The following is a 20,902-nucleotide window of genomic DNA, read 5'->3' as shown; positions in this document are numbered from 1 at the left end:
TACCCCATAGTCCAGCCATATGGAAAATCCGGGAGATTGTTGACACATGTAGCACACAACCAGTACTTGCCAGGAATTCCTGCAGCTCCTTCAGTGTTGCTGTAGGTTTCCTGGCAGCCTCCCTGCCTGATTTTCGTTTTGTCTTTTCATCAATTTTGGAGGGATGTCCAGTTCTTTGCAATGTCACTGTTGTCCCATATTTTCTCCACTTTTTGATGACTGTCTTCAGTGTGTTCCATTGTATATCCAATACTGTGGCATTTTTTTGTACCCTTTTCCTGATTGATACCTTTCAACAAAGAGATCCCTTTGATGCTTTGTAAGCTGTCTGCGAACCATGGCTTTTGATGTAGCAGGCAACAGAGTAAATGTCAGGAAAATCCTATTAGGACAGCTGAACTTCATTTGGGGTTAATCAGCATCTCTTTAATTGATGGCAGGTGTGTACCCAAGAAGACTGACTGCTGTAATTAAATCAAAAGGTGCTTCAACAAAGTATTAGTTTAAGGGTATGCACACTTATGCAACCAGCGTAGTGTACATTTTATTTTTTATGTATTTCCGCTAGCAGATTTGTTTGTTTTTCAATTGAATTGTACAGATTATAGGTCACATTAAAGGTGGGAAAAGTTTTGAAATGATTTATTGTGGTCTCATTTTTTATACCACAAAAACCTGGCATTTTAACAGGGGTGTGTAAACTTTTTATATCCACTGTTTGTAAACAATTCCAAGCAAAGCTCCTAAATCTTGTAGACTTTGTTGCATATTTGGGAAACGTACATATATCCCTCCATTGTTTCTTTGTGAATTGCTTACCTAATCTCTTTCCACTCCTTTCTAACTTCCTCTTATTCTTGTAGTTATCATGCAGTATTTTATATGCTGTGCTAATTATTCCTTTCTTAACGGCAACTTCTGTTTCTAGATTTTACTAAAAGCTCTACCAGTGCTGGTCTTTTGTTTAGGACCCGCCCCTATTTCTTTCTCTTTTCCTTTGATATCAGAGTATAGGCAATCTGTAACCCGCAGTCCAAAGAAGTTTTTGGTGTCTTTCCATTCTATTCTCTGTCTCTATGTCTCTGGTTTAATGGCTTCCGATGCCTTGGTTCCTTTGCCAGTTTTCTCCAATAAATTCCAGCACCTTGTGCTGTTGTCTGTATCCCAGTCATAGTAGCAGAATCTCTTTTCTCCATTCCTGTGTTGGCTTAGTTCTTGGTATACTTTCTGCGACTTTATGAATGTAATTTTCTGTATGAATATTGTTAATCTCCTTATAGGTCTGCATCCAAAATCCCAGTCTCTCCTTGTTTCTTGAGTTTCCCCCATTTCATCGTCATCTCTTTCCACTTTGAATTCTAGTTTTCTGCTTGTGCTGTGTATAGGAGCCTTAACTGTGTTGCTCTGAAATACCCCTTCAAATTGGATAATCCTTATCCACCCTGTTTTATTGGAAGAATAAACCTATCCCACTTGACTGTTGCTGTCTTCCCCTGCTAGATAAAATCCTTCAGCTCTTTATGCTTGACCTGTGTATAAGATTTAAAGGAACTAAAAACATTTTAACTGCTTTTATCTTACTATCGATATCTGTATAACAGGGCTTCCATTTTATCAATTTTTATATTTTATATTATCTTTTGTTTAGTCTCTTACCACATATCCTTGGCTGCCACACCAGAATAATTTTTAATCATTTTGTGTTTGTAAAAGGCAGATCATGTCTCCTAAACCTGATAGACTTCTTTGAAGAGGTCACCAAAGCCATAGATGGTCCACACAGCCTGTCTAGATCTCGCCAAGGCTTACGACACCATCCCCCCACTCTGGAATTATAGATAAACTCACTAAACTAGGTATAAATCCCTATGTCACAAGATGGGTTGCCAACTGGCTCACCAACAGAACCCACACTATAAAAGTAAATCTGACTTCAGACAAGTGGAGTACCACAGGGTTCAGTCCTTTGGTCTTTTCCTGTTTGATATGTACTTTTCAGAAGTACAGCCTAACACAGAAGGTCTTTGGCTAATGAAGTTCGCAGATGACTGCAAACTAGGAGCCATAATCAAAACTCCTAATGATGTAGACATCCTTCAAAAGGGCCTCACTGAGACAGATGCCTGGTGTCAAAGCCATGGCCTTCAGCTCAATGCCAAAAAGTGCATAGTCATCCCTTTTGGTAAAAACTCTGTACCCATGAACTACCACATAGGCGGTAGTCTGCTTAACACCGAAAGTGTGAGAAGAGACCTTGGGACACAGGTGGACAGTAGTCTCTCCTTTGATAATCACATCACCACAGTAGTCAGGAAATCCTTCTACATGGCACACCTCATCACAAAAGGTTTCTCATCCAGGAAAAAAGAGGTAATTGTTCCCCTCTACTCATCACTCAGTAGACTAGTCAGACTAGACATGTCTAGTTCCAGCTTTTGTGTTACATGCATGCACTATTTGGCAGGTTAATCTTTTATACGATTGCTTCTTGTCATCTCCGTTTGAGTCCGTCACATCTTGCAAAACTTTTATTTGAGGGTTTTTAATAAAAAAAAAAAAAATAAGCACACACACACATATACATACACACACACACATACACACACACACACACACACACACACAGACTTGAGCTAAACAGAAAGAAAGAGTATCCATGCTAAGACACATTGTCGATCTTGTGATTCTATTAAGTGCTGTCTGGTTTTGCCTTATCTTTATAGCTCTCCTAGCTGGGAAACACTTGAATGTTTTCAGAAAACCTTTTCTCCAAGCCATTTCTCTTTATTAGGTTGCCTGCTAGTGACATGACGACCAGATACAGGACTGTTTACTAGAAAAAAAGACCTTATAACATTCAATATTCTTACTTGCTTTCTGTGAAAAGTTGTTACTATATAAATCTAATGGCCTTAACCCAGTCATTTCCCTATGCAAGAATGAGAAAAAAGTACACTCATTTTTCTTTTGTCATGCTGTTTTTACCAGTTAAACAAACCTCCCCACCCCTTTTTTCGTTGCAGTGCCTACATTTCTTAAAACTGAACAAGGAGAAAAAAAAGAAGGGAGAAAGAAACAAAGAATAAACAGAAGCACCTATTTACCTTAGTATCCCAATTACACTTAAAAATAACTGGAAAAACGGTTCTTTATAACATACAGAGAAAATTGTTAAGAAAAAAAATATTTTACTTTAACTCTTTCTCTCTCCTCTTCCCCTCTCCTGAGTGTTTTTCTGAACATTAATGACATGAAGTAGGGCATACGCTTGAGTCCACTACACGTTTAACAAAGTCCAAACAAGTTCAATATTTCCAGATTTTCTTGTTGTATTCCTGTTCATCTCCATTTCAGAAACCCTGTTTCTGCTTCATTTCCAGTGCATGCTCAATTTTTCTGGTCAACTGCTGTGCTTTTTTTTTCCTTCTCTCAAGGATTTTCTGTTGACACACTGGGAAATGTTTCACAGGCACAGTCTGTCTGTGGTCTTATTACCAGAAGAACAAGAAGCAGATTCTCTTGTTTCACAGCTCACATTTTGTTGGACAAACATTTGTTCCTCCAGAGAAAAATATTTTAAAGATAGCTGGGTAAATCCATTTGAATCTCACACTTGCTTCTCAACATTGCCTGAATAATGGGATAAATTTACCCTTTCTGCCTGGTGTACAATGAGTAGTCATTCTCCACAAGCACTCCATCGCCCACTTTTAGTATTTTTGTCCTTATGTCACAGTTCTCCGAATCAGTTCCTTCTACTGGTAAGAGTGCATCTTTACTATTAAAGGTGTAGGCTGTTCTCTCATAGACAGGCTTAGAGCATACACACAATGTGCCCTTTTAATTAACAGTTCGTGTTGTTGAATACCAGTCTAATTGCTTATTTGTGCTTTCATAAAATTAATACAGTCTGTTCCTTCTAGGTTCTTTGGTCCAGCAGAAAATGTCAAGTTTTCTCTATATGCTCTGTCCTTTAATTCTATTTTGTTAAACATCTCTTCTTGTGCAGTCTCATATTTAGCCAGCCTTTTCTTCATTTCTACCTCTGAGTTTTGCAGTTTTATCATCTCATCTGAGTATCTGTTTAAAGCTTTTTCCAGCCTTTTTTTGTTTGAGTGGATATATTCCATCAGTGTTTCATTTAATTTAGCCAGGTCTATATGCAATTGCTTTACTGGAAGTCATGTCTGGAACTTGCACTTCTTTTTGCCGAACAGCTACAGTACTTTTCCCAGTCAGTGTTTTTTCATCACCTTTTATAGCTGGTTTTCCTTCAGGCTCCCCGTATTTATTTATTCTTGGCATCCAGGCAGTGCACTTACTAATTAGATACTGAAATTTACTCAGAAATCCAGGTCCACTGGTTTCTCTGCTACGTTTCTGTTTTCATACTGGGAGAGCCTGAATTAAGCTATTACTCAATGTGCAATCATCTTGGAAGTCCTCTCTCTAAATAATTCTGGTTACTTCTTGACCATATTCCCCCCCCCCTTTTTTTTTTATTTCCACCCTATTTTTAAACTCCACTTTAATGTTATCCTACTCCCTAGCTATATTTTCAGAATAATGTTCTGTCTTTAACAGTTCCTGAATATTTTCCACTATCCATTCCTTAATTTCTCTCTTTTCAACAGATAGGTAGCAGAACACCAGTGTCTCATTTTTATTTCATTACCATGTGTTTTTATTTTGGTTATAATTGGTGCATGATGTGAAATAGTTATTGGGTGCATATCAAGACCTTCAGTTAAATGCACATGGTCCTGTGAAATGTGAAGTCTGTCTAATCTATCTTGGAGAATAATATGTAAATTCATTCCGAACTCCTAGTACTGAATTCACATTTTCTGTTCCAAGTATTTTCATAAATTTCTTTAAAATCTACCCTCCTTTGTTATTTTTTCCCTTCTGGGCACCCCAGACACATCTTCACTTTTGCTAATCAAATTCTAGTCCCCACCTATACGTAATATTCCTTGCTGAAAGCTGATTATTTCTCCGAGAATTTTCCTAAGCTCCATTATAACAGTTTTTGGTGGAATATAAATACATGCCAGTGGAATCCTCCTCCCTTGCCAGTAGCCCCTTAGTTCTACAAATCTACCATTATTGTCTTTTTTTTTATCCTCTTCTGTTACTATTGGAGCTCCTCTTGCAATTAATATGCGTACTCCTATCTTTCCTTGCTGCAGGTGTTCCACTGAATAACTGTCCTGAAAGCCTTTCTTTATCAAATTCCCATGTTAAGTTCTTTCCAAATGTGTCTCCTTAGCATAGCTATTTGCACTCTACATTTTTAACACATTTTTTGTATTTATCTGTGATAGCATTAAGACATTACCGAAAGCATCATATTCTTGAGATTAGTATTCCCACCTTTTATATACAGCAGCTTTTGTATTAAATGTCTAGTTTCAGCTTTTGTGTTGTATGCAATGGTGTGGATAATACAACTTATGCAATACCTACTTAAAAAACAACTTCTCACTCCTACCCAACATGGATTTAGACCAGCCCATAGTACAACTGCCATCTTCTCGTTCACTAACCTCATCAACCAGAACAGGAATTTAGGCAAACTTAACATCAGCCATATTTTTAGACTTATCAAAAGCCTTCAACATGGTAAACCATCCCAAACGTCTTGAGTCCCTCTCCGACATTGGACTATCCAATCACTCACTAGCCTGGTTTCAGAATTACCTACTAGGTAGACAGTAAGCAGTCAGGTGGGATAACAAACTATCCACACTGCTTCCTATTACAACTGGGAGTCCCACAAGGGTCAATTTTAGGCCCTCTATTATTTTCCATTTTCATTAATGATCTCAACAGCATCCCTCAAGATGCAACTGTCATACAATATGCTGATGACTCGACACTAGTCTGCTCAGCCAGCAACCCTCTCACACTCCTCTTCATTATCCAACAAGTCTTCAAAACCACTGAAGCTTGGTTTCTCAGTAAAAATCTGATACTGAACCCCCCAAAAAAAAAATATTTTTTTTAATTTTCAAACCAAATAAATCCAACAGAGGCAGATACTTTCAATATTATGTCTAGTGATGGTACAGTTATCTCCTCAGACTCCCACACACTACTACTAGGAGTCACCATTGACGATAAACTGAAGTTTGACCTTCACATAAATCAACTATCGAAAATATACACAAAACACTTTGGCTGTTTGTACAAAAATAAAACATACCTAAATCAACAGACTAAAATCACCATGGCTCAAACTCTGCTCATATCTACACTTTTGCTGCTCCCATCTTCACCAACCCATGGCCTGAAGCTCAATGCCAAAAAGTGTATTGTCATCCCCTTTAAAAACTCTGTACCCATGAACTACCACATAGCTGGTAATCTACTTAATGCTGAAAATGTGATGAGACCTTGGGACACAGGTGGACAGTAGTCTCTCCTTTGATAATCACATCGCCACAGTGGTCAGGAAATCCTTCTACGTGGCTCATCTCATCACAAAACGATTCTCATCCAGAAAAAGAGGTCATTGTTCCCCTCTACTCATCACTCATTAGACCCATTATAGAGTACAACGCCCCTTTTGGTATGTACCTCACAAGACATCTACAACATCTGGAAAGACCACAGAAATACCTCACAAAGAGGATTACTGGCCTCAAACAGATGCCCTACGCAGACCATCTAAAAAAACTACAGCTTTACTCCATCTCATATCGCCTACTCGGGGGCGATCTCTGCCTAACATATAAAGCTATGTCAAACCCAGAGCTGTTGGACATGCTCCACTTAAAGAAATTCCAATCCCTCCGAGCTACACGCTCTGGGGACCTAAACCTTGTCACCACAATAAACATGTTGGAGGGATAGATTCCTGTCCCAGAGACTTCCCATACTCTGGAACAGACTACCTATGTATGTCAAACAGAGCTCCTCATTAGCACTCTTCAGGAAAAATCTTGATGATTGGATGGGAAATGGGAAATTCACCCCAGGGATCACTTCTGTGGCTCTGCTCGACAGGGGCACAGGAAAATAATTTTCTTGGGTGGCGAAAGCCAGGGTACATTTATTGGCTAGGCTTATATAGGCCCTAGGGCCAATAGCCTAGTACCTACCTATGAACCTATCCAAAACAGAAATTACAAAACTAGACACCTGTTAAAATCAAATTGCCAGATTTGCCACAAATGCTCCTTACCGTTCCCACCATTGCCACTCATTACTTCAACTAAATTGACTTGAACTTCCAAATCTCATTACCTTCCATCAACTAGTCTTCGCTCAGAAACTCCTACTATATCCTGAAAAAATACCAGCACTATCTAATTTGCTTAAGTTACAAGAAAACCCCAGACAACTATGATCTATTGACAAAACTATCAAAATAACCAAATCAAACAACTCAGCAGGTGATTCCCTATTTCCTAACTACATGGGTAAAATCTGAAACTCGCTGCCCCCTGCTGTTACCTCAGCAAACTCAATCATTAAATTTTAAACAACTACTAAAGGAACACCTTTTTACCAAAAGACAATGCCCAGCAAATGTTCTGTCAACCTCCTCATAGTAATTTACTTTAGCTACTAGCAGTCTTACAATGCTACCTTCATCTACTAGCAGTCCACTGTGCACTAAACTACTCTCTCCTACTCTTTGTACTCCCCCATTTCTTTCTAACACCACCGTACTTGAATCACAATTTTGGTAATTTGTTCATATTCCTTGGTAAGTTATGCATATTCCCATTTATGATATTACTGGTCAAGTAGATATTACTGAGCATACAACTAACGTTTTTTCTACTACAATTTATAAGCTAAAAATATTTTTTCTTTGTAAGCTAAAATGTTATTTTTGTATTTGTTCTCTGTATATGTGAAATGACTTTGTATTTAACAAACTGTGGAGCATTTCTCCCCGGGCCTCTGCTGAAAATGGACATGCATCCAGTCGGATTCTCCAAGTCAACAAATGTAAAATAATAAAAATAAATGAATGTACTGTTTGACAGGTTAATTTTTTATGGAGATGTTTCTTTTCTCCATTTGAGTCTATGTCGTATCTTACAGAGCTTTTTGTTTAATTGAAAACCCTCATACAACAATACACACAAACACCCGGTACCCCTCTAAAACCTATTAACTTAATACTAACACATAAAGCTATGTACATCTTCAAATATTGAAGTTTTACCATCTTAATAGGAGCAAATTTTCCAAACAACAATACACACAAACACCCAATACCCCTCTAAAACCTATTAACTTAATACTAACACATAAAGCTATGTACATCTTCAAATATTGAAGTTTTACCCTCCTAATAGGAACAAATTTTCCAAACTCACAGCCACACACTCGGACTCAAGCTAACGTAAAAGAAAGGTTATCCATGCTAAGACACATGGTATAGTATGTGGTTCTATTAAGTGCTGTGTGATTTTTGTCTCATCTTTGTAGCTCTCCCAGCTGGGGAAACACTTGAATGCTTTCAGAAAACATTTTCTCCAAGCCATTTCTCTTTATCAGATTGTATGCTAGAGACATGTGAATGAGACACAACTGTTTACTAGAAAAAAAGCCTTATCTTCAGTATTCTTTTTAATTTACTTGCTTTCTGTTAAAACTTCTTACTATATAAAGCTAATGGCCTTAACCCAGTCATTCCAGTATGCAAGAATGAGAAAAAGCACACTACTTTTTCTTTCGTTATGCTGTGTTAACCAGGTGTGTGTGTGGTGTGTGTGTGTGTGTGTTTACTTTTTAACATGGAAATAAAATCATGAACCATTTACTAGTAGTATTAAGAAAAACATTTTTTTGCTTACAGTTACCTCTCTGTCCTCTTCACGTCTCCTGAGTAATTTTCCAAACGTTAATGACATGAAGTAGAGCATATGCTTTAGAGTCCCGTACAAGTTTAACAAAGTCCAATATTTCCAGATTTTCTTATTCTATTCCTTTTTATGTCCATTTCCCAAACCCTGTGTCTGCTTCATTTCCAATGTACTCTTGATTCTTCTAGTAATCTCTTGCACATTCCTCCTCTCAAGCATTTTCCATTGACACATTTGGAAAGATTTCACTGGCACAGTCTCTCTGTGGTTTTATTATTACAGAAGGACAAGATGTAGATTTTCCTTCTGTTTCATAGCTCACCTTTTGTTGGACAAACATTTGTATTTCTTTCTTAGCATGTGCTTCACCAAGAAATGATTTTGTTCCTCCAGGGAAAAATATTTTGAAGATAGCTGGGTATAGCAGTTTGAATCTCACACTTGCGTCTCGACATTCCCTGAATAATGGGTTAAATTTACTCCTCTTCTGCCTGGTGTACAATGAGTAGTTATTCTCCACAAACACACTGCTGTATCCCATGTTTAGTATTTCATCCTTCTGCCACAGTTTTGTCAGAATCCACTCCTTCTGCTGGTAAGATTACACCTTTATTATTAAAGGTCTAGGTTGTTTGCTGTTTCAATTAACAATTCCTGTTGTTGAATATCAGTCTAGTTGCTTATTTGTGCTTTCAGAAAATTAATACAATCTGTTCCTTCCAGCTTCTTGGGTACAGCAGAAAGTCTAGGGTTTTCCCTATATGCTCTGTCCTCTAATTCTATTATTTTTAGAAACATCTCTTCTTGTACATTCTCATATTCAGCCAGCCTTTTCTTTATTTCATCCTCTGAGTTTTGAAGTTTTATCACCTTGTCAGAGTATCTGTTTAAAGCTTTTTTCATTTTTTTCCAGCCTTTTATTGTTTGAGCTGATATACTGCATCAGTGTTTCGTTTATTTTAGTCAGGTCTGTGTGCAGTTGCCATATAGTTTCCTCTAGGTTACTGGAAGACGTTTGGAGCTTGCACTGCTTTTTGCTGAACAGCTACAGTACTTTTCCCAGTTGTTTTTTTTTTTTTTTTTTTTTTTTTTTTTGCCTTTTGTAGCTGTTTTTCCTTCAGGTCCTCTTTATTTCTTTCTTTTTTCCTGACATGTAGGCAGTGCACTTACTAGTTAGTTACTGAAATTTACCCAGAAATCTAGGTTCACTGGCTGTCTGCCTAGTTTCTGTTTTCACACTGGGAGACCAAGATGGCTGCATATTGAGTAACAGCTCAATTCTTGCAAGCCCTTGTCGCACTTGTATTCATATCTGGTAATGGCAGCCTTACCAAGCTATGTGATCCTCTGAGTGATTGGGAGTTAGAGAGGACTTCCTTATATTTATAGATATCCATAAGCACTGCAGCTATAGGAGCATCCACTGAAGGGACAGTTTCCCTGGATGTGACAGCCATAAGCCAGTCATCCATATAAGCAAATGCATAGGTTTGTTCTTCACTACAGACAAACGATGTGGATGCTGAAGAAACCCAGATGGCAGCACTTTTTTCTTCTGGAAGTGCTGTCCACTCAGAGCAATATAGAGAGAAAGCTATGCTTTAACACTTAATAGGGAGTCTCTGACCATCGCTGCAAGAGTTCATTAGTCATCATATTAGTATGTTGGAAGTAGTGGCGTTGCAGATGCTTTGTATTTACTTTGGTTTATGGGACTGTAAGAGGAGGGAGAAGGTAAACTGTATTTCCATGTTTTTCCTCTTATCTGAGCTTGTATGGCTTTTAAGTACGTATCTGTAGCAACCAGATTGGGGGCTTCCCCCACATTGGGGGTGCTTGGAGTTTGCCCCCCTTGCAAAAAGATGCTTGAGTGTTATGCAATGCTTTAGGTGCCATTGTGTTTGAATCTTTGACTTACTGGTGGTAAGATGTTTATAATTAGCCATGTGTTGGTTGAAATGGCAGGTGGTTAGTCATAGTAAACCTCAAACCACAGTAATTTCCTGTGTGGACTCCAAATGTTGCTATACCAGAAGGCATACATCATATCCAGAGTCATTATCCAGGAGCAGGGGCATTACCTCCTGTAGGGTGAAATTCCCAAACTGGTCGTAATTGATTTGTTGGTTGCGGTTCCTGAGTTCCAGAATGGTACAGGCCTCTGTGAGAGTAAAATTCTTACCCCCTTTTAAGAATAGGGCAGCTTTTACAGTCACTTTGAGTGATACAGTCTTACCCTGTCCCAAGAGTTCTCCTGATACTGACTGATCTGTCAAAAGAGCTGTTTCTGGAGAAGGACTGATGAGTTCCATAATGTGCATGAGATCAGCTACATCAAGAACCCAGTGGTCCTTTGAGACTGCTCTTCCATCAAGAACAAAATCAGAAAATCCACTTTCACTGGCAGTTTTCGATTTATAGTTGAGACTGTAGTAGAGTAGCAATTGGGGTCTTTTTTGGTAACTTGGCAAGCACTGCAAGGGGAGTTAAGACTGATACCTTGGTGCCTTCCTTAGATGCTAACTAAGCTTCTTCCTGTTTTGGAGGTTGCGAAACTTAAACATAATAGAAGGTTGGTGATCATAGAGCCTTTCCACTTAGTGGAAGGCTTGCTTCCTCCATAGGAGGCCCCTGACACTTGGTCAAGGGCCTGCTTCCTCCCTAGGAGGCCCTATGGAGCAGTTCCTTAGCAGGATATCTGAAGAGCACGTCCCCTTGAAATGGATATCTGGGATCTTGTTCTAAGCTCCTCTTTAAGGGGCGGCAGTCTCAGCCATGCCATCCCGCAGTAGCATATGACTGAGCCTGGGACCTTAATCAAAGCATTAGCGCAAACAGTTGCACTGGATTATATGATAGCCCACCATAGAGGCCTTAGACGGAGCCTGTCCAAACTCCACCTTGAGCCCAGACCTTGGTAGGTTCCCCTGATCATGTAGGGCATTTCTAACCATATAAGTTTGGAATTGGAAAAAGTGAGATGAGTAACTGATCGCCCTAAGCCCTAACTTGATAGAGGAATAAATGTCCTTGCTAAAGCTGTTCAGAGCTTAGACTTTTCCTTGGGTAGTGGAGTGGCAAAGTTTGAGGCATCCAATTGAATAGGAATCTGCACTAGGGACTTGTAGGGCGTTTTTAACTTTTTTTTTTTTTTTTTTTTTTTTTTTTTAGTAGAGTCTGGGTGTCGCAGTAGTAATCCTTAATGACTGGTTTTGGTGGGGGAGGGGGAGTAATCCAGGATTCTTCTGGCATCTTTGCAAGGGCTCTGTTGGCCATTTCTTGTCATTTCTTTGTTAAAGAATGATAGTGTGACACCAGTGAAAGCTACAAGTCTGGGGCTTTTCCATAAGAGGGGCATTCAGTGTTGAACCAAGGGTTTGGACTCATTCTTTGTTCATCTTAAAATCGGCTACTTTGGCATCTTTTTGACTTGTCATAGCCAGTGTGTGATGGAGTCCCACATCTACTACTACACAAGGGAGCGGGCTTGTGTGCAGCATTTTGTAAAAGTGAGTACGTGACTAATTACTGCTGGGTGCCAAGGACCAAAAAATTGCAGCTCAGAATGAATAGAGGCCAGCAACATTTCTCCACCATGCCCCTCATTTTGTGCTGAGGTGGGAGACAGACCAGTGCAGAGTCAAACCATTGCTAGCCAAGGATGAGTTCAGTACCTAGAAGAACTTCTGAAGGGGTGTGGTTAAAAACTGTACTTTCCTCTAGAAGATAAATCTCTCAGCCTGCTGTCCAAGTATTTGTCCCTGTGATAATAGTTCACTTATGCATGGGGTTATAAGGAGGACCCTCCTGCCCATCTTCGAGTGAAGAGCTCTTAAAGGCTTTTGTCATTTTGGATGTAAAGTGCACATTTTTTTCCTTTCTTCATCATTGAGTAGTAGGTTTAACTTTGTCAAAAAGAAAAGTGGGAAACTAAAAACAAATGTAAGGAAATGAAATAAATGTGCATACTTAAACATTCAAAAACTTGTAATGATTTTGATAAGTTTTATTTCTGTAGTTTAGATTATTGTTGTAAACAGTAGAGGAAGAAATGCTAAAAAATATGGTAAAAAGGTCGCACAGAAAAAACAGTAAAAAAAAAACAAAAGAAAAATCTAGCAAGGCTGGACTTTCCACTGTGTGAGTCCTTAAACCTCTTTTATATTGGCGACAACATGGAATATATGCAAATGACCCTTTAAGGACATCAGGTGTTTTGAGGTTTAAGGAGTCACAATGGAAAGTCTAGCCTTGCTAGATTTTTCTTTTGGTTCGTGCTGATTGGATTTTCTGTGTGACCTTTTTACTCGGTTTTAGTTTGCTGGTTGGGATATTTTGCAGACACCCTAATGGTTATGGATATCGGCTGGATATGACAACCCTGTGTTTCTAAAGGTTAGCCAAACATTTCACTTTTGCTGTGCTGTTGATGCCATAATAAGGCTGAAACATGCATGTCCACAGCTAGTGGAGTTTGGCTTTATTGTCCTGAATTTGGCCATAAATAGACTTGAAAAGAAAACAGTCATGGACATTCAGAATTGCCATATAGCTGAAACACCTGATTTCCTTAAAGGGTCATTTGCATGTATCCCATGCTGTCTCTAATATAAGAGGTTAAAAGAAGATGATGTGCAAGTATTAGGAGTTCTCTTAACTGCATCAAAATGTGACTGACTCTAAAAGTGTCAGTTTTTTTTTTTTTTCTTTTTTCTTTATAAGAAAAAGTTTGACTATATGGGAGTACAGCCATTAAATCAAAGTTGGTCATGGGTGGATAGTGCAATCACAAGGAAGATGCATGCATTTGATAAGTTCACATAGAAGCTCCTTTTCTGTTCATGAGTTTTGTTTGTTTGGGGTATTCTTGAAAACAAAACGAATATTTGTCTTTATTTCACAGGAGAATTTTCCTGCTTGTGGATTGACTGTGGATTCTGCTCCACAGAGAGTCAAGCTGACCTCACTCGCCATGTTTTCTTCCATTGTTACCATACCAAGCTAAAGCAGTGGGGAGTGCAAGCACTGCAGAGCCATCTTGACTTGGATCAGTGTGGACTTGACTTTCAGAGCCGGAACATTATTCCTGAGATCCAGGCGAATTTCATATGTTTGTGGGAGCAGTGTGAGGTCAGTCATTTTGCTAATATTTTATGTTCTGTTTGCTCACATGTCTAGCAGAGGGACTGAAGATGGGGTTTCCAATGTTTCTGACATCTGTGTATCCTTACAGCACAGAAAACTTGGCAGGAAATTTGAAATGTATGGCTGTTGAGGCATTCCCCTTCTAACGTTTGTCTTGTGATTTTTCTGAACTACTACTTTAAAGAAGATGTAACTCCAGTTTGCAGCTCCTTTTTTTTTTTTTTTTTTTTATTCTTATTGGGCATGATTGCTACATTTGTGAAAGACTGACTTTGTTGCTTGTGTAGTATTATGCATTCTTTAACTCTTCAATTCTTTTGTATATTGTGTTGTTAAAATGTTTATTATATTTTAAGAAGAGCTACTTGACAAACCTAGAAAGAAAAACTCAAGATACTTATACAAATGATCGGTGCAGTAAGCAAAGCATTGTAAACATTGAAGACCACATTGTGTTCAGAGCTCTAACATGGCGATACAAATTAGTATATAAAAAGTGTTTATTGCAGATTTACGGTCTATATTAAAGTGAACATTACATATGTGAAATCTCAAAACAGGTGTTCAAACTAGTTTGCGTAAATGCTGGAAATAGCAATATTCACTAACTGAGAAAAATGCTTTTAGTATGCATTAGCATTATCTGAATGGGTATTATCTTGAAGTAGATGATAGAATTGAGCATTTGTGGCAGTTAAGAACTTTTCAGGAGTAAACAAGTGTATATTGCTTCAAAGAGTCTGGGTTGTCTTCAGATGAAGAGCATTATGTATTAATTTATGTATGTATGTATATAAAATGTATATGTATAGATATCTGTTAATATGTATGTGTTTACATATGTTAATTTCAACTTTTACAACCTCTACAAAGACTGATGCACAAAACACTGAAATTGAGTGAAATTAACAAATATTGACAAATAATCCTGACCCTAAACGGACTGAAAAAAGAAAACGGATCCTTTCCTTTTTTAATCAGTAAAATAAAAAGAAAGGCAAAAAAAACCTCCACTATTTTACTCATATGTGCTGTCCCATAACCCCACCCGTACACATTACCTTATGAAAGGCCTTTTACCAAGACACTAAGGCATGTACATCTTGCATAATTATATGCACATAGCACTAAATATATCCCTGTACCTAACCCTTAACTTCACTGTAACCCGCGATAAATCATGCACAGACACTCCTACTCACAATGCAAAAACTTTCATTGTATCTGAAAGTTTCAGTATTATTTCATTGTTATCTGAAGGTTGCTGCATTGGTAAACAAGTCCCACTTACCCGCATGCAAATAAATCTCACAGAACCTATGAAATGTTGACATTCTGAGCATCAAAATGTCTGGCATTTGAAGTTAGTCTTCAAATGAAGTATGTGCACCAGGTCAGTGGGTCAACAAAAGCAAGTTTGACAAACTGTCATTTACCTGTGTGTGTGTATGTAATATAGAGGATTATGATCAGTTCTCTAAGTGTAACCACTTTGTGTTTGCAGTATAGATGCTAATTTGCTGTTGAGGTGGATCTTGACATCCATGTCGAGAACACATAGTCTCACTAATAATAGCTTGTTATTATCAGAGTTCTTGTTGTGCATGGAGTGTTATGTACTTCATGTACTGACAGTTACAAAAAATGAGATGCATTTTAGTGGCTTTGAAAGCACGCATGCACACACGTGCACACACAGACACGCACACACACTTGGAGAGTGCTGTTACATAGACAGCCAAGTAATGAAAAAGTCAGGGACAGTTTTTAAATACTGCACTAATTTAAATAAAGTACTTGCAGACTAATGTCTGTAAACTTCAGTGGACATAGGTGGAAAGATATTAGGGGACTGAAAGACTATCCCTTCCTGTATATCCGACATTAACAGCACTTTGGGGTGTGTGTAACATCTGTTGCACAACTTTGAAAGTGCTGTTATGGCTGGGTCTCATATTAGAGTAGCATGTAAAAGGTTTATTTTTTTTCATACATATATACATACATACACACGTATACATATGTATGTATGTGTAATGTATGTTTATACATACACATATACACACATATTTTAACATAGGCAATTTGGTCTGAAAGAGGATAAAAAGAAACTGAAGTGAACTGGAGTACTTGGAGAAAATGTAGATGGACTTTGATAATCCTAAATACTCCACAGACACAGACACACTATTTAATGGTCCAGATCATGAAATTGAGACACAAACTTTAATCATTGTTCTGTTGTGCTGTTTTAGCTGTAGAGAAAATAAATTTTTGAAGCAATGGCAGTTCATTGACCACAAACTAGTTCTTTGAAATTGTCAGTGTGGAGACTAGGGCTGCATGGAACAGTTATCTCTGATTCTAAAAACTGTAGACGTTTGTTGGTTTGAATGTGTTATCCTAGAGGGGAAAATCATTGCCAGACATGAACTTGTGCTAAAGCTAAACTGAGTATGCTGTTTTGTTTTATAGCTTATAGATAAAATGGCCTGCAAAGTCTAGCACCTAAGCCTAGCCAATTTCCCTTTTGGTGCTTAAATTGCCCTGTTCCATTTGGTGTTAGATTGGCCTTGACTTTCCCATAGTCTGTAATTGTATATTACTCCTAGTGAGAATAACTTGGATTATACCTTGTATAATTTGAGGGGACCAGTGCATGGGATAAAGCATTTAGGTGCTACCTCTGTCCACTAGTAGTACAGGTGACGGTCCTAAGAAAAATTTTCTTTTCCTATCCATAGATCAGAGTTGTGTTTGTGAAGGATGAGCTTTGTATTTTGTGAATGGGGTGTATGTTTGGATCAGCTGTATTCTCTGCAAAATATGCCTGTCACTCTAAATTGTTCTGTTGATTCTGCATAGAGGTTTAGATTGCTAGACTGTCTCCGATGTCATTTGACTTCCTGATGTGCAGTATCTCCATCTTTGTTGGTTCGTACGATTCTTTGTATGCCAGATAGAGGTAATTTCTTGGCATACCTCTTAGAGCAAGAAGTCTGGACAAAGCCATAAATAAGTGGAACAAAGACCCAAAGATATGCACAATTTTAAGTATTGCTATTAAAAACGTAGAAAGTTGATAGAATACCAGATTTTGCATTAGCATGAATTTTCTAAAGGATAAATTCTGAAGGATTGTCAAACTCAAATGTCTGTCATTATTTTCTAGTCTTTCATGATTTACCACTAATTTGCCAGAAAACCACTTTGTTATGAAAAACTGACCAAAATATGAGGCCAAAATCTGAACATTCTGCGAAAATCTGTTCATCTGAGAGGTATGCCTCTTAGCAATCTGTGGGATACTGACTATAGCAACAGGGCTTTAGGACTGGTCCATGTAGGATTCATTGTTTAGCCCTAGTATCCTTTTAGTAAGGTATCTTTTTTTTGTTCCAGTTGAATGTGTCTGGAAAAATACATGCCAAATTGGGTATTATAATCCAATGATTGGCCTCATGAGGGCTGAGTAAAGGGGGCAATGACATCACTAGATCTAGACACAGTCCCTTTTGTTTATAAGCTGCAAAATATAGAAGGACTTTCTTACAACAGTAGACACATGTTGGTCAAAAGTTAGGTCACTGTCCACATAAGTTCTCAAGTTCCAAACAACTGGGTCAACTTGCAGGGATGTGTTGTCATTGTGGTAGTTCTTCAGGGTAGATTATTTCCGATAAGATACAATAATGCATTTTTGGCATTTAATTTAATTCCATGATTTTGGCACCAGTTATTTATTTGAGCCAGGCTTTCCTGCAGCATGGCTAAGCCATTTGGGGATTCAGTGGCTGCTCCTAACTTGCAGTGATCTGCAAATGTAGTCAAAGCCCTTTTAATATTGGGTTTTACTTTAGAGACGTGGATTCCAAACAGGAGAGGCCTTACCTAGCACAGAACCTTGAGGACTCCACTGGCCTCTATGTAGAGGTACCTTCCCTTATTTTGATTTCCTGGATCCTGTCTGTGAGACAGCTGACATCCAGTGGTTCACATGGGGGTTTATTCCTAGTTTATGTAGCTTTTCTACTATGAGTGGAGGAGTCTATCAAAAGTTTTGGTAGGTTGTGGTATGTAGTGTGTGTGCTGTTTTACCTTCATCCAAAAAAAGTCCATCAGGTTGAGTAAGCATGACCTGTCCTTGACTAATTCAAACCGAGAAGGGTCCAGTGTTTGGAGGTTCCCTGTGTCCTTATTGAGTTGTTCCATGATAAGTCGTTCCGTGGCATTACATTTGAGGCTGGTCAGACTTATTGGTCTGTAATTGCCTGAGTCTGTGGAAGGTCTTGTCTTATGGAGGGGAATAACTGTAGCTGTTCTCCATTCTCTTGGTACAAAACCTGTATGGAGACTGAGGTTGAACAATGGTGTTGGGGAGAGGGTTGGCTAATCATACTTTTTGCTGTTTAAGATGCAACCAAGGATATTGTCAGGACCCACTGATGCAGTGTTTTTAACTTTTGATAGCACTTTTAGGACTTGGTCTTATGTGATAGCTGGATGTGAACCATTTACAGGTATGTTTTGAACAGATGGAGGGGTGACAGGGTTAAAGTTAGAGCTGAATTTATCAGTCAGTAGGTTCGCTGTATCTTCAGCCTCCTTGTACATAACAATCTGGTCAGCAGTATTGTGCTTTTGAGATTACAAATATAACTGATGAAGACCTTGTAATTATTTTATCCTCAAGCTTGGCTTTGGTTGATTTTATTAAGCTCCTGAATTGCTTCTTTATTTCAGTAATGGGCTCTGTCGTTCTGAAAATTCTTCGTTTTTGTTTTGGTCAGAATTGTATTCCTTTTATTGTAAAGCTTGTTAATATTATAGTTCCCCCATGTAGGTTTGTTTATGGTGTTTTGCCTTGTGCTTGTTCCTGCATGGTGCAGCAGTTTCCATGCTGGTATGGTGTAGTGATGTACGTTTTCATGTATTCAGTGGAGTTAACCAGGTTAGGTGGTGATTTGAAGCTTGCCAATGTGTCACTTATGAGTAGGTAATTTGTCTTGGAGAAATTTCTAAAGGTACCGTGGATGGAAGGGCTCTCTGGTTTCAATTTAATTTTGAAGGAGACAACTTTATTTTGACAGGAGACAGTATAGACTCCAGTAAATAAAAGATATTTTGATAAGAAAAATGCATCTTTTTTGTTAACAGCATCTAGCTTCCAAAGCTGTAGTTTTGTGTAGGTTTGCCAGTCATCATTTAAGTTGGGTGGATGTAGGTCTGGAAAACGTCTGGCACTTTGTGGCAGAGTTGCTACGAAGGGGCTGATGGAGTAAGAAGGCAGAAAAATACATTTTAAAGATGTAGTTGTTGCTTTGTTTGGACAAATGCAGTGTTTTGAGCATGCATGTGTGCAAAAGTGGGATGGAGAAAAAGTAAGGTGAAAGAGTACTTAAGGTCCGGAACTGAAACTTGCTGATAGGTGAGGTTGTGCTGTCTTACAAAATGCGAGTGAAACAAGGCTTTAAAGCAGGTGACTTGAATAGAGATTAACCTCCGGGTATCAGCATTTCTTTACATATGAACTTTGGCACTCAAGATTCTGACATCAGTGACTGAACCTGTTTGGAGATGAGCAAGGGATATTTGCATCTCAAGTGCTGTGGAATGTTTACAATGGTAGGAAAAAAGTTTTGTGTATGGTAGTACTGCATTACTTGGAAAGATCTGAAAATAGTTTGAGGAAGTTGATCTGATGTAGGGAAAGTATTCCAAAGCCACATGTGTATCCTGTAACCTTGTAGGTAGGTGCACCCCCCCCCCCCCAAAAAAAAAAAAAAAAAAAAAAACAGTGCTAGACAGTAGGAAACGTGTGAGAGACTGGTGTAGTGGTTTGCAAAATTATTTTTACAGTGTTCCTGTGAGACAATAAAGAAATCCAGGCATATGTTTCCCCCATCCCCACAAGTGCATTGCTTAATTAGAAATATTTCATTGCAGTCTCATCATATCAAACCTGTATGAAAAAGCATGTGTGTGTGTGTGTGTTCCTCATTGAGTGAAGGTTGTGCTTCACCATAATCATGGAAAAATAATCACTGACATCTCCACACTGGGCCAGTAATCCAAGGTGGATGGAGTCTGAATCCTCACCACTGACACTGGAGAGGGACATGCACTTAGAATACAAATGGATACACACAGTATTTCCAGATGCAGACCTCTCTGCATCAAGCACAATTTCCCTTCAGAGCACACAGGAAATGCACTCAGCCCAGGGTCTGGATTTCTCTATATCCGTGTCCTCCCAGGTCCCCAATAAGACTCCCCACTGGTACAACTGTAAAGTTATGTCCTCAACCGAGTGTCCAAGCCAAGTCCTCTAGCACCCTCTCTTTAAGATCAGTGCTTTGTGTCTCTGCCCCAAACACACACACACACACACACACACACACACACACACACACACACACACACACACACACACACACACCCCTGGGAAAGGCTGGCGCAGATTGACCTGCTGTGCTCCCTTCTGCCTAGAGTATAAGGTAGTTATCAGTGTCCCCAGACACTCCACAATCAGCTACTCTAAAGCCCTTAATAAAGGGTGTCCAATTATAGTGTGTAATATTAATACAAAGGGTAGTAGTTAACCAAAACAGCTAGGCCTTCTGGAGTGGCCCAGACAGTGTCACCAAATAAATATAAGCACACTTAAAGGTTACGTACTTTCTAAAAGGGCCAGCCACAATAAAAGTTCTAAATATATTTAATAATTACCAATAAGAGCATGAAAATACTAAATATATATTTACAGTAAACAGAGTTCTAATCATAGGGAATATTGAAAATAACATCGATGGACAGACTCCTTCAACTAAAGAAAACAATCTCTAAACTAAGCTTCACTATATTCCTGACTGAATCTAAGAGAATTACTATTCCCTAATAACTTACTTGATAGTGCAAAGAACAATGAA

The 20,902-nt window shown here is 38.5% G+C and overlaps 1 protein-coding gene across 1 annotated transcript in view; it reads left to right on the top strand.

Annotated features, from left to right (window-relative positions):
• Positions 1-20,902, top strand: part of LOC122809396 (histone H4 transcription factor) — a 698,230-nt gene that overhangs the window by 36,946 nt on the left and 640,382 nt on the right. The window contains exon 3 of the mRNA XM_044080864.1: positions 13,732-13,958. Coding sequence (XP_043936799.1) covers positions 13,732-13,958 — 227 coding nt within the window. The remainder of the gene's footprint in view (positions 1-13,731; positions 13,959-20,902) is intronic.

The sequence above is a fragment of the Protopterus annectens genome, chromosome 8.part0 (assembly GCF_019279795.1).
Source record: "Protopterus annectens isolate FY-2018-M chromosome 8.part0, PAN1.0, whole genome shotgun sequence".
NCBI lineage: Eukaryota > Metazoa > Chordata > Ceratodontiformes > Protopteridae > Protopterus > Protopterus annectens.
Note: the sequence above shows the minus strand (reverse complement) of the source record. Positions and strands in the feature narration are given on the sequence as shown.